The sequence below is a fragment of the Emys orbicularis genome, chromosome 6 (assembly GCF_028017835.1).
Source record: "Emys orbicularis isolate rEmyOrb1 chromosome 6, rEmyOrb1.hap1, whole genome shotgun sequence".
Classification (NCBI taxonomy): domain Eukaryota; kingdom Metazoa; phylum Chordata; order Testudines; family Emydidae; genus Emys; species Emys orbicularis.
Window position 1 is genome coordinate 5,380,205 of NC_088688.1, and position 13,760 is coordinate 5,393,964.

The 13,760-nt window shown below is 47.4% G+C and overlaps 1 protein-coding gene across 1 annotated transcript in view; it reads left to right on the forward strand.

The window, feature by feature from the left end:
* The window catches only part of UBAP2 (ubiquitin associated protein 2), a 134,666-nt gene extending 122,352 nt beyond the window's left edge, over positions 1-12,314 (forward strand). Inside the window, exons 23-29 of the mRNA XM_065407069.1 lie at positions 3,707-3,785; positions 5,033-5,247; positions 6,406-6,505; positions 6,604-6,711; positions 8,094-8,161; positions 9,559-9,750; positions 12,137-12,314. Coding sequence (XP_065263141.1) covers positions 3,707-3,785; positions 5,033-5,247; positions 6,406-6,505; positions 6,604-6,711; positions 8,094-8,161; positions 9,559-9,750; positions 12,137-12,232 — 858 coding nt within the window. The 3' untranslated portion in view covers positions 12,233-12,314. The remainder of the gene's footprint in view (positions 1-3,706; positions 3,786-5,032; positions 5,248-6,405; positions 6,506-6,603; positions 6,712-8,093; positions 8,162-9,558; positions 9,751-12,136) is intronic.
* The last annotated feature ends 1,446 nt before the right edge of the window (positions 12,315-13,760 follow it).

Sequence of the window (13,760 nt, forward strand, 5' to 3'; positions counted from 1 at the left end):
CTCTCCTGTGGCCGCTAGATGGCATTGCAGCCTAGCACTTTCCCATTCTCTGGATTATCGGAATTTTTGATGATCCAATCTGGCCCCGGTCCCAGTAAGATCTGATAAACGGGGTTCTGCTGCATTTACCTTCGTAAAAACTAATTCCAAACAAATTGTTTCATGGGGATTTAAAACTTCCCCTCTGTGGCATTTGCAGCCCAAGCTTTGCTGCAGTGTGACAGTTCATGAGATCTAGAAAGTGAAACTGGCTAAAAGAAAAGTGAAATTGAGAGCTCACTGTAGAAACTTGGGAAGGGGAAAAGTGATCATCATAGATGATGAAAAGTAAATGATTTTTAAAATTCTTTTCTTAAATAAGCATATTGGAAACAAATAAGAATTTGTATTAAAATGGATGGGGTTTAAGCTACTGTACTTAATGTCCTTTTAAAGAGCACATTTGTAAACTAGACATAATGGGAGCAACTGAGGGGAGACAGTCCCCAACCCTCACTTGGTCAAATGGTTGTTACACAGAGAGATCGTGGATAAATCACAGATCCCTGCAGTAATAGCAACCCAAGAAGACTACAATGCATTATATTGAAGTAAATGGTTTAGTGTGGCTTAGGTTTTGCTTTTGTGTGAGTCATGCAGTTAAATGTCTAGATTAGAAAGAGGAGCAAACTATATACCTGTCTTTCATCATCTGTGAGCATTAGCATAACAAACTCCTGCCAAGCCTGGGGTGGGGGGGACGGTTCCTCTCTGGAGTTCCACCTTGGTACAACTCCCTGGGATAATAGATGTGATGGTAAACTTTAGGGCCAGCAGGACTAGCAGAGGGGAGGCAAGCAATTCCGTGCCCCTGACTTTCTTAACCATTTCTACGGTTTTGGAGCACTAAGTCTAGACATAGCGGTGCTCCCACCAGCTCTGAACGTGCCCCTTCTCCACACCCACCTACATATCTCCAGTATGCATACAAAGGTTTCTCTATAATATCTTGCGGGATTGGTGGGGTCAGATGCCATTGGAATAAGTTTATTGTGATTGCTTTAATAGTCACTGATGTAGCATCAGGCCAGCCTTTCCCAGATTAGGTAGCATTGCTCCATTATTTACCTACTAAATTGCTCTGTCTTCTTGGGTAACTGCATTGCTGCTCCATAGCTGTGTTTGAGCCCTTTATGTAACCTTGATATCAGACCTGTAGGGTCTGCTTTGTGATAGCGGGGACTTGGCTCTCATCAATGGCACATCAAACCCCACATTTTGTGGGGCCAAGAACATAATGCCTGAACTGTTTTTAAGAACAAAAACACATGTGCCCCCCTCACACTCACATGTGGGTGAATGTGGATTTGCTTTGTAAACAACTCACACTTTCCTCGTGGGATATTAGTGCTGTTTCTCCTGTGACTTTTTTTATGGGGCTAGTCACGGGGGGGGGGGGGGGGGGGGAGGCGGGGGGAGGAGAAGCTGGATTTTCCTTTAATTGGTGTGAAAGACAATGGGATGTAACATCCTTCCCAACCTAATTCCACAGAGTTGTCCTCATACAGGTGTGAGTGTGTATTTGTTGTCCACCTCATCTAGAAAGGTGACTGACCCCAAGGGATATATGGAATGTAAGTTCTGACCTAGCACCTTTCAGATTTCCCTTGAAACTGTTTCTGTTGTTTCTCTTGGAGAGAGATGGTCAGGGTAAATATCACTTTAATTTGACATAATATGTTGGGATTTTAGCAGAGGATTTGGTGGTCTCTCATTAAAGTTAATTCATATTGGCTTGGAAATGACACTGTCGCATGTGCTTACAAACTGGCTGGAAGATTGGTAAGCGAAGGATGATAAATAGCAATGGATCAAATTGCAGGAAGGTGTCCAGTTGGTACTGTAGGGGTCTATTAAATTCTGTCTTATTGAGAGTTCCTCAGAGATGGCGAAGAGGGTGTGGAGAGCATATTTCATGACAGTCACAAATGATACAAAATTAGGAGGTGCTGGGAGCCCAAATGAGGACAGATGTGTGTGATACGAAGGAACATAGAGATTAGAAATGTGGGGAAAAATCCTTTCCCAGCATGGAAAAGTGCAAGCTAATATATTGGGGAGGGTGTCGGGGTGTGTGTGGGAATAATCTGAAGCAAATCCATTCAGTGGCAAGAAGGGGCCTGTCAAGCTGTAATCCTGAAGAGCAGGCTTGGGGGTGAGGAGAACCAGGAGGCATGAACTCTGAGAGCTAAACAGCCTAGTGGAGTTTTAGGTTACATATGCATAGGCATCTTGTAGGTAGGATGGGGGAGATGGAGGAGCACCTGGAAGCAGCTGTCAAACTTTTTCCTTTCCCCAGACTAAAGTTAATCTCTTTCTGCGGGAACACAGCACAGTGGGGTGGGTGGAGGGCTTTTTGGGTGGACGGTGAGAGTGCAGGTTGGCCGAGAAACCTGGACTGGGGCTGCTGGTGGGGTTGTTATGGAGGGGCAGAGAGTTGGTAAAAATTGTAATTTACACAGTGCTTCTTGTGTGTCTTTCTGCTTGTGGGTCCTGTCTTTAGATTATAAACTGTCTGGGACAGGGCAGGGATCAGCTTCTATTCTGAGTCTGCAGCACCTAGCGCAGCGGGGTCCTGACCCTTTAGGTGCTACTGTAATAGGAATTTAAACATCTCAAAAAAGATATACTGGAATTGGAAAAGGTTCAGAAAAGGGCAACAGAAATGATTAGGGGTATGGAACGGCATCCGTATGAGGAGAGATTAATAAAACTGGGACTTTTCAGCTTGGAAAAGAGACGGCTATGATTGAGGTTTATAAAATCATGACTGGTGTAGAGAAAGTAGATAAGGAAGTGTTGTTTACTACTTCTCATAACACAAGAACTAGGGGCCACCAAATGAAATTAATAGGCAGCAGGTTTAAAACAAAGAAAAGGAAGTGTTTCTTCACACAACGCACAGTCATCCTGTGGAACTCCTTGCCAGAGGATGTTGTGAAGGCCAAGACCATAACAGGGTTCACAAAGAACTAGATAAATTCATGGAAGATAGGTCCATCAATGGCTATTAGCCAGGATGGGCAGGAATGGTGTCCCTAGCCTCTGTTTGCCAGAAGCTGGGAATGAGCGACAGGGGATGGATCACTTGATGATTACCTGTTCTGTTCATTCCCTCTGGGGCACCTGGCATTGGCCACTGTTGGAAGACAGGATACTGGGCTAGATGGACCTTTGGTCTGACCAAGTAGGGCCATTCTTGCGTTCTTATATCCTCCATCTGGGATGGTAACACTCTGATTGTGCCCCTTTAGCAACTCCCTCACTGGTCATTTTAATATATGTTTGCACCATTTCTTAGCTAGTGTCTGGGGTTTTCTACAGCAATGCTTGTGTTACAGAGCTGGAACACTTGTCACCAGCTGAGGAATGTTTTTTAAGAAGAAATCATTAAATGTGTTAAGAAACAGGCATTATGTAGAGCTGGGGATTCAAGGGCTGCCACTCCAAATCTTCAGCTCTGCCACATCCTGCCTGGATAAGTTTCTGTCCATGCTTCCCTTATTTTGCACGTTTGGCAGGAGGGAAAAATAAACCCATTCACTCTGTCCCAGTGTTGTTGGGAATCTTCTGCTTTCGTGAACCTTTGCATGCATACAAGGCAGCATTCATAAAACAGGCTGGCGCTGTTATGCATTTGAGTATTAATAAATATTGTCTTTTTCAGGATTATTATGGAATTACATTCCCTGCTCCTGCAACCTTGACAGGCAGAGATGGGAGCCTTGCTAACAACCCATACTCAGGTTAGTACTAATTGAAGATGAGGATGATGGTTGAATAGAAGCATTGGTTTCTGAACATAGGGCATGCTGCTATGGCCAAAGGAGCAATCCTGGCTTTCTCTCTGCAGGCAGCTTAGCCGGCCAGTCCAAACTAGTCAGACAAGAGCAGGAATTGTAAGTGGCTACATTTCAGCTTCTGACAACTGATTTCCTTAAGATGTTAACAGGAATATTCAGCCAATATCTACTCCATACACAAGTCCTATCATACGAAAGAGGGATTGAACTTCCGAATTGTAGTCCATCCCAAAGCCAATACAAGGTTGTTCCTTCTGGTGCTGTGTCTGGGTTTAGATGACTCAACTGATAGAACTTTTGCTCCTGGGAAAGTATCTGCAGCCTAATGACTCCTCTTCTTGGTATTCAGCCTCCTTTGCTCAGTGTCCATCTGTTACTCTTGGTTAGACCCTTTCAGACCTCTCTAAATGCCTCTTTGACTTAATTCCATTCCATTGTTATTGTTTGTATTGTGCTGGCACCTACAGGATCTCTGCCTCCACACCCCCAGAAATTGATGAGCGCGCTACCTTGGAGGCTGTCCCCAAGACACTAGTGTGGTTAGGTTTCTTGTTCGGATTGCCCGGCGCTACTAGAAGGCCTCTTCTGGGCTACTAATCAAATTTCCCTTCCTACGTTTTTAATTAGTTGGCCTCAGATGCAAGCCTGCCTTTCCTGGCCTTTATCTACTGTCTCCAGAGCTCTGGTGCTGTGAGGAACCAGAGATCTAATTGGTCATGCTTGGCAAATAGAGACCTTGCAGTGACTTGCATGTTTTTGTCAAAGGCCCTCATTCCTTTAGCCCAGGAGATGTTGCTAGCCAGGTTAACTTCTGGGAGAGTGGTACTTTAACCCAATGAACTGTTTGCTGTTTGGCCACTCAGAGCTTATGCTTTATAGTACATTTCTTGTAATGATCTAACACTCAGTGACTGAATCCCCTTGTGCGACAGGTAAGTATTGTTATCTCCATTTTGTCAGTGGGATAACTGAGGCACAGAGTTTTCTCTCTTGGCCAGGGTCGCGCAATGAGTTGCTGGAGTGGAACCCAGGAGTCCTGACTCTCAGTCCATGCTCTCACCACTAAACTCTCTCACCCTCTGGACTGTAGCACAAGCCCATCCCTTGACAGTTTTTGCCAGTGCTGGAGAGCTGAGAAAGCAAAGGATGGGAAACAACCCTCCTGAAACAGTTGATGGCTTTTCTTGCAGGTGATGTAACAAAATTTGGCCGCGGGGATTCTGCCTCCCCTGCTCCCGCTACCACCCTGGCCCAGCCGCAGCAGAATCAGACGCAGACTCACCATACCACTCAGCAGCCCTTCCTAAACCCTACGCTGCCCCCAGGATACAGCTACACGGGATTACCATATTACGCCGGCGTGCCAGGAGTACCCAGTGCATTCCAGTATGGGCCCACCATGTTTGTAAGTCATGGGAACTAAACCATACTCCGTTAGCTGCCCTCTTTGTGCTTCTCTAGCTTTGCCTAGTGCAGTCCTGGCCCTTTAAACCTCCCCCTGTCCTGCAGGGCATTTCCGGTGAAATAAGGCTCAGCTTATGCGTGGAACTTCTTCTTTTGTATGGCAACTTGGCAAGCAACGTTAAAGCTTGACCTCCACGTTTGTCATCCGCTCTGTGGCTTCCGTGTAAAACAACAGTGTCCGTGCAGGACTGGAGGAACTTTAAAAGGCCAGGACTGTAATATTCTAACTTTATGTAGGCAACGGTGAGTGGTATAGAGCTACAGCAGAGAATGTTGATCAGTGTCAAAAACTGTTTGGGGTGGGGGGGGGGGAGGTGATGGTTCATCCAGGAATTACAAATTTGAGCCCAACTGTATTGTAGCAGCCCAGGATGGCCGCTGGAGGGGAAGGCAGAAGCTGAGTCAGTGGCGTGGGAGAGGCTGGAGAAATCAGTTAGGGGGAAGAGGCTATGGGACACCAATGGGAGACTGGGAGGCAAGGGGTTCCCTGGGGGAGGAGAAGGAGGTAGAGGGATAAGTGCAGACAGAGTCTGTACAGGGCTTGGATCCAGGCTTTGTACATTTTTATTATACAAAATAAATACCAGGCTCCCTGAGTTATGGGGCTGTAATCCCACCGGTGTGTTTGGGTGACTCCGGTTTGTGATCTCCAGATGCTTGAGTGAATTCATTGTTCACTGTTGGTTTTATAAATGTATAAAACATGCACGTTCCTTGGGGTGGAGATTACCTAGCAATTACAGAGCAAAGTTATCATGTATCCAAGCTTGGAAGATACTGTCCTCATTTTACAAGAGGGGTAAACTGAGGCAGAGAAGCGGTCACTCTCTCACAAGGCTATACAGCAGTCAAGGTTGGAAGCTGGAGTAGAACTCCTGGGTCCCAGCTCCCAGTCCTGTGCTCCGAGCGCTAGATCTCACTGCTCTGAGGTACTGGGAAAGGAATCCAGGATTTCCTGGCACTTGAAAGGCTTCTATTTCACAGCTGGGAGATGCAGCGCAGTGAGGCCAGCGGAGTCATGGGATGAGCTTCCCCACTAGATGGCAGTGGAAACTGGCTTTTATGCTGTTTTCTAACTGAGAATGCCTTTTGCCTCCAGGTACCTCCAGCATCAGCCAAGCAGCATGGCGTCAATTTGAACACCGCTTCCACCCCGTTTCAGCAGGCAAGTGGTTATGGACAACATGGTTATGGAGCAGGTAAGGTTACTCCAGTGGACAGTGCATCTGTGCCATTTAATTTAATGTCCTCAGAGCTGCTTGCTCACTGTCGCACCATGTCTTGTCCACATTGGCAGGCTATGATGACTTAACGCAGGGCACGGCGGCTGGAGACTACAGCAAAGGAGGCTACAGTGGGTCATCTCAAGCACAAAACAAATCTGCTGGCACTGGACCTGGGAAAGGTAACAAATAAAAGGATCTGAGGTGCACATAAGCACTTCAGATCAGGGATCTTGCAGGGCAAACTCCCAGTATTCCCAGTGTCAGGTCAGCATGACGACCAGCTCTCAAATAGGGTGAGTCCCAAGCTGTTTCTCCATCTCTCACGTTCAAAATGCTTTTAATGTTCCAAACGTTCCTTCTAAGCCAATGGCTGAATTTGTGTAAGGAGGTGAGTGGCTGAAGTCCAGCTTTGTTCAGTTACACAGAGGAGAAACAGCAAACCATTACCTCTGCCAGCTGGAAGCTAATGTTCAGATGTGGTGGAGGGGTAGTGGCACTCCGCTGACGCTAGGTCCCTGATCCCAGAGCAGCTGTCTCTTTGCTGAAATGGTCACCAGTTAGATCATGAATGTTATTTACATTCATGATTAGGCTCCAGAATCAACACCCTTTGAGGTGAAGGGGGCAAGTCACAGCTCTCTGAGTTAGTGTTTCAGGCTCTCTGGAGACTCCATCACCGATAGCATCCATTCATACCTGGAATGCTTTCTTTGCATAGCATAAGGGCTAGAACATTGATTTGTTTTATATGAAAGCTTAAATTCTGCAGATGCTAGTGGGACCATGTGAGAAATGTACAGTGACCCCCTGGCACCAACTAATCCAACCCTGACTTAAGTAAATACTGGCCAGAAAAATCTTCCTCAGACCAGCTGCTCGGAACCTATATCCTCAGCCTTGTTATTCACATGTCTGAGAGCAGTGGAAACCCAGCCAGCCCAATCCTTTCATTCATCGGCTAGAGACTTTGATCTTTGTTTCTTGCGTAAGTGAAACGGCTCAAGTTGGGAGCCATGATTCTAGTTCAGACTGGGAATGAATGGCCACCTCCCAGCTGGTGATCAATCCCCTGCTTGGTTCTGATCCTGCCACGCTAGCTGCTTCAGCCGCTGTGGACCAGGGAACCACGCAGTGTCTTTTAACGTGCTCCCGAATTTGAGGGGAACATTGACTTCTCTTTATCTAAATGAACGGTCAGTGCCCTAGGTACTACCCAGCTTGGTGCCTTAGGAATGGGGATGAAGCTTGTGGATAGTGGGCATAGGCAGCATACACCAGTGGTCTCGCGCCTGATTTATAAAGGGAGCTCAGGAAATAGGCCTTTGCACTTTCTTTTGACTCCTAATGTGGGGAATTGTAGAGGGGCTGGGATGGCATGGGAGGGAACGGCACACCCCAGCCAGGAGTAGCTTCATTTGATATAGTGTGTGTGTGGGGGGGTGACACAGAGGATGCAGGCAACAGCCAATGAACATGATGGGGATCCCAGGAGCAAGGAAAAGGAAGGTTCAGGTTGGGTTGCCTTCGGCTCTTTCGTTGTCAGCGGCTTTTTGTTTTCCAGGTGTTTCTGTGACCTCAAGTAACACAGGTGTGCCTGATATCAGTGGCTCAGTCTATAACAAGACTCAGGTGAGGAGCTATGGCCCATTCTTTCTGAGAAGCATGAACATGCCCTCCTCCCTCCTGTGCCCAAGGGTCACTGGCCAGTGTCATTTCAGCAGGACTCGTCCTCTCAGGGAGCCTCTTGGCGCTGGTGATTTCTCAGCCCCATTCCACGGGGTAATCCCAGACTCTGGCCTTTCTCCAGCACTCACTCCACTTGATTTTAAAGAGGACTTCCAAGTGTCTCATTTGACACCACTGCTCTTTTCCATCCTTAGCCTGCTCTTGCCAGGCTGACTCATGACAAAGGCTGTTAATGTGGAAGCAAAGATTCCCGCATTATTGCCTAACTTCCGTTGAGTCCTGAGATGCTTTTAAAATGCAATATCACAAATGTTTTAGGGCTGCATTGTCCTAAACGCAGGGCCATAGCATCATCTCGAGAGAGGCTGGACTGTGTGGACAAACACAGATCTATAATTATGGCCATTGACTTCATCTGTTCCTTCTGGGCTGTGTGCGTATTGATACCAGATCACTGCATCTTCCACCCAGTGCTGTTGTCTTCTGGCTGTTTGTGGTGCAGCTAGTCTCCCTTTGAGAAGCTGTGGAATGAATGGGGTTAAATATTAGTTCCCTATTCCACTCTCTGGAGCGTGGAATCCCTGCGCCCTTTTGTAAGGGCATTGGGGTGGGGATCCATATAGGTATTTCTGTGTCCCCGGGATCTGCTCCTGCAGTTCTGATGAGCGGGGCTGTACACTCTCTGAACAAAGGCACCCGGGCCTCAAGTCTGCTGCTCAGCACCAGACATGAGGGGTTGGGGACTTGAAGCAAAACTCCTGCTGTGACCTCTTGTGCCATTTTTACTGAGCAGCCCTGACTGGCTTGAATATTTCCTGACTTTGTGATGAGCAAATTGATTGCTAAGAACTAGTTGGTTTTTTGCTGGTCTGCTGCATTGTATTGAATGTGCATGAATTTCCTGCCTATGGGGAAGCCAAGAGGCCATGTTCTACTGTTAACAACAGGCGTCATTTAGTGTCTGTCAATGGATCATTTAATCTTGGGTCGCGGGCAATTACTGCTTGGTTGTGGTCGTACCCACAATGTACTAGGGACTTTCTAAACACTTAAGAATGGCTTCTGCTCTGAGGAGCTTGCAGTCTTAGGACAAACAAATAGGTCAGAGAAAGTGAAATCGCAATGGGCAACTGATAGCCAAGTCAGCCGATTCACTCCAGGCAGCACAGCAGTGTGCCTTTAAGAGGAAAGGGAACACCTGATTGTAAATATCTAGCTAAAGTGGATCTGGGTTGGTAAAGAGTTAAAGTTCTCTTTGTTCAGGCAACTCTTGCCCTTGTTTGGTCACCCAAAGGGCGCTGAGGAAAGTGTCTAACTGCTTCCCTGTTGCCTCCATGCAGACGTTTGACAAGCAGGGATTCCATGCTGGCACACCGCCTCCTTTCAGCCTGCCATCTGCTCTTGGATCCACTGGGCCACTGAACCCTGGTGCTGCCCCAGGTTATGCTCCAGCCCCGTTCCTGCATATCCTGCCTGCACATCAGCAGCCTCATTCCCAGATGCTGCATCACCACCTTCAGCAAGATGGGCAGGTGAGTCTATCAATCCCTGGTGCCTTTCTGAGGCTGCTGCTCAAAGTAACTAGATGACCATCAGCCAGAGAGCGTGTCCAAACTGATCCCACCCATCACAGGTAGTCTGTCCTGTTCCTTTTGGCTCTGCCCATTGGCAAAGTACCTCGCTAGGTAATACAGCCTAAACTGCCATGTAGCCTTGGGTAGGGTGGGGAAGATGCTGTTCCCAAGAGGCTATCATGGCTTTGTGGCAGTTTAAATAAAATAAATAAATAAATTAATGGAGATATCCTATCTCCTAGAACTGGAAGGGACCTTGAAAGGTCATCGAGTCCAGCCCCCTGCCTTCACTAGCAGGACCAAGTACTGATTTTGCCTCAGATCCCCAAGTGGCCCCTTCAAGGATTGAACTCACAACCCTGGGGTTAGCAGGCCGATGCTCAAACCACTGAGCTATCCCTCCCCCCTTGGTTTCCCCCTTGGTGCACACAATCTCAGTGCAGAGGCAGGCAGCTCTAGCAGCCAGCAGAGACTGCCACTTTCCTTTCCTGGGCAGGTCACGGAGATGTTTACAACCATCATAATTGTCCTGTGACAATAAAAGAAATACAGCTAGCAGCAAAATAAGCCCCCTCGCCAGCTTCCCTAGTATCTCTCGTGGTTGTGCATTCAGTTTCTCTGGCCAGTTCATTTCCCTTCATCTCTGTTAATGTCTCGAAAAATATGCAAAGTTCTGCTTTGAGTCTGAACATAACAAATTGTTTCCCTGTCCCTGGATGTGTCTGATGTCTTACGCCTGTGCACCCTGGTGTCCCTGGAGCGATCTCCTTTGCCCATCCAACTTCTGACCATTTTCCTTCACTCTCCTTGTTTTTACATGCCTCTTCCAAGTAGTTTTCTCCAGTGTGGCTTATTAGCCAGAGAAATCATGGACTTAGTTCAGGTCATGCAGCTGGTCACATTCTTGATCTAGAGTTGGCTGGCATTGGGGTCAGCCACTTGGATGATTTTCCTGGATCATGGGCCAATCATGGCCTGTTTGAGTTTGGGGTACACCTTTCTTTTTAGGGTGGGGAATGTGTTTTGTTCCTCTGTCCTAAGAGACTCATGGAACTGGAGTGTTTCCAGAGGGCACTGAGGGAAGGCAGCCCTGTTCCTTTGACAGACTACTCTATCAATGATTAGGTAGGCTTTAATAAGTCTTTCACCCCCCCTACCATCACCACAGTGACCCCAAGTGTCCTAGGCCTCAGATTTGTCCTCCTAGGTTATCTTGGTTAACAGATGATCAGCAAGAGAGGAGGTCGCTCGGGTGCTGGTTGGGGAAGTCTCAAGCTGACTGCATCAAAGATTTTTAAAAAGAACTTTTATTGTGAGTGGTCAGGAGGCAGAGAGGGAGAGGGGTCTCTGTTCCACCCACGCTCAGTCAGCTGACTTGTTTCAGGTCGTGGACAGCTTGGTTACTTCTAGTTCTGCTCGGCTGAGTCGAGTTCCTCTTCTGAGGAAATGGCTAGTTGCTCTGTGGTGAAAGTCACCTAGATTGGGGCTGGGTTGTCTGCATTCTGGGAGGCAGGACAGTATCTTGGCAGCAGGGGACAAACGCTGCAGCATCTTGGCTTGAGTGTCTGCCCGTAATGCATGTTGAGGTGCTAAGAGAACTTGACACCACAACCTGTGCTCTGGGCCCATGTCCTTCCTGACTGCTAAAGACCAGTGCTAGTGGAGATTGGTGTTTTCCAAGCAGATATGGGATGGCCTCAAGGCCAGTTACATCACGTGACACAGCCAGAATGACGGTCATCCAGAGTTGACTCTTCCCTTTGGGGTTCAGGTTGTTGTAAAGGTTGTGGCAAAATGATTCTCAGAGCATCCAGATGCTTTGATTCTCTTGACCTGTAGAAAGCTGGGTACTGGCCATGCCCTCAGTGTGCAGTTTCAAGGAATCTCTTCCACGCAACAGATGAGCGGTCCCAGCCATCTCCTTGCTGCAGCTGCAGCAGGCAAGAATGTTTTCTGGCTGAAAAGAGGCAGCGAGATGGCTGGCTGACTTGTTCCAGATGGGGCAAGCCTTGTGGAAATGAGCTTACTCAGCACTTCTGCCATGTGTTCCCGGTGGGATTCGCTTTGGCTGTTTGTGGATTTTGGTGAGGCCTGGGGCAGCGTGATGCTGGAATACCCAACTCTTCCTCCAGAGTGGGGCCAAGGGACACCATTTCCCTGCTTTATCATAGACCTTGCTACTTTCAAAGGCAGCCCCAGGGCTGCTGAGAGGATGGATGGAGCAGGCAGGTCTTTTACTGCAGCAAGGTAATAAATGCAGTGTGCTCCCTGAGGCTTCAGGATTAGGGATCCAGCCGCGGTGGCTTCTGATCTGAACATGTGCTCCCTTTTCATTTCTTTCCAGGGTGGATCTGGCCAGCGCAATCAGCCAAGCACCATGCAGCAAAAGTCTCAGGCTACCAAAACCGCCTATGGCACTTCTCCATACTGGACAAACTAAAAACGAAACAAGGAAGGGGGGGAGGCAGGGGGAGACTGAAAGAAGAAAAAGCCGATGCCCATTCCTGGAACTATTAGGAGAAAAAGTAACTGCTCAGCCAAACGTCTGTGCAGGGAGAACTGCAGCCAGCCATCCTTCTGTGGCGCTCGCCCGCTCCCTCTTTGAGTTGCTGTTGTATGTAATATATTTATGTATGTATTTGTAAATGTAATAGAGCCTAAATGTGGTTTCTGCATCTTTGCAGCCTGTTTTATTTTCTTTGTAGGGAGAATTAATTATTCACTTCCATTCTGCACCAGGGCATCTTCCTTTGTTTTTGTTTTTTTTTTAAGCTCGAAGGGCTTTATAATCTGTCAAAAGACAAACTGTGCCATTTTTGTTGAAGGAGCCCATTTATTTAACGCAGATGGGAAGGCCTGGCCCAAAAGACAAATCAAGGGTTCTGTCTCCTGTTGGTTTGATTTTTTCCTTTCAGATGTAGCCGTTACTTTTTTTAACTGTTTTTTGTGGGCCCTCTCCCTTCTTTTGTCCCCTACCTCCCCCCACCGCCTCTGGTGTGGAAGACTAACTCTCGTGGACAGTTTTGTTACCGTGGCCACGAGCTGCAGCATCATCTTTTTATTTCACAATTTTTAAATAAATAAAAAAAATTTGACAGGGTTTTTTGTTTCTCTAGCAAGAGACTTTGGATGGCTCAGTCAGTGTGTCCTGGAACCTCCTTTGCATCATTAGAGGCAAAACTATGTAGCGGTTTCTTAAATAAAAGTATAAGCTGTCTCTTGTACCTCTTCTTGCCCCAAGCTGCCCCTGCCCAGGATACCCAGAGCTAATGGATGGAAACTTCATTACCCCTCCCCACTTTTTTTTAAAAAAAAAGACTGATGGAGGAAGCTATTAGTCCTTCCTGTCCTGCACCAGTACGGTGAATGTTTTAGAAGTTTCATTTCTTTTTAGCCCTTACTCCACCTAATAAAGATCTGAGCGTATAACTGGTGTTTGCTGTCTCCATTCACAAAGACTCAAGGAGCAGTTGCTTTCTAAACCCCTTCCCATTCCCTCTCCTGCAGACAGTGGGATGAGACCATCAGCGTGGGTGAGGGGTGTCTGTGCCTTCAAAGGGACTGGTGGCTGTTTAGACTTGAGCAGCTCGCTGGCTCCCTGCTAGTTAAGCTTAGTGGATGTAAAGGGAGTTCAGAGGGGTGCATGGTGAGATCTGTGCGCCTCATCCTGGAGCCTGTTACCCTACAGCCCCATGCACTGGAAATAGCATATCCTTTCTTCATCATATTACCTCCCTGCTTTTTCAGTAGATGGCCTTCAGGCTGGTCCTCTCCTCCACATTCTACTCCCCCCAGAAATGTAGCTTCGTTGATACAGCTGTTGGGCTTTAAAAACAAAAACAAAAAACTGCCAGTGTCCAGGGATAAATCTTCCTTTCATCAGAGGGACAAATGCGAAAGTGGCCCCCGGCGCCAGCAGGTGCAGTGATACTCTGGCACCTCGAGCCGGTTTGAATGCACTAGCGACA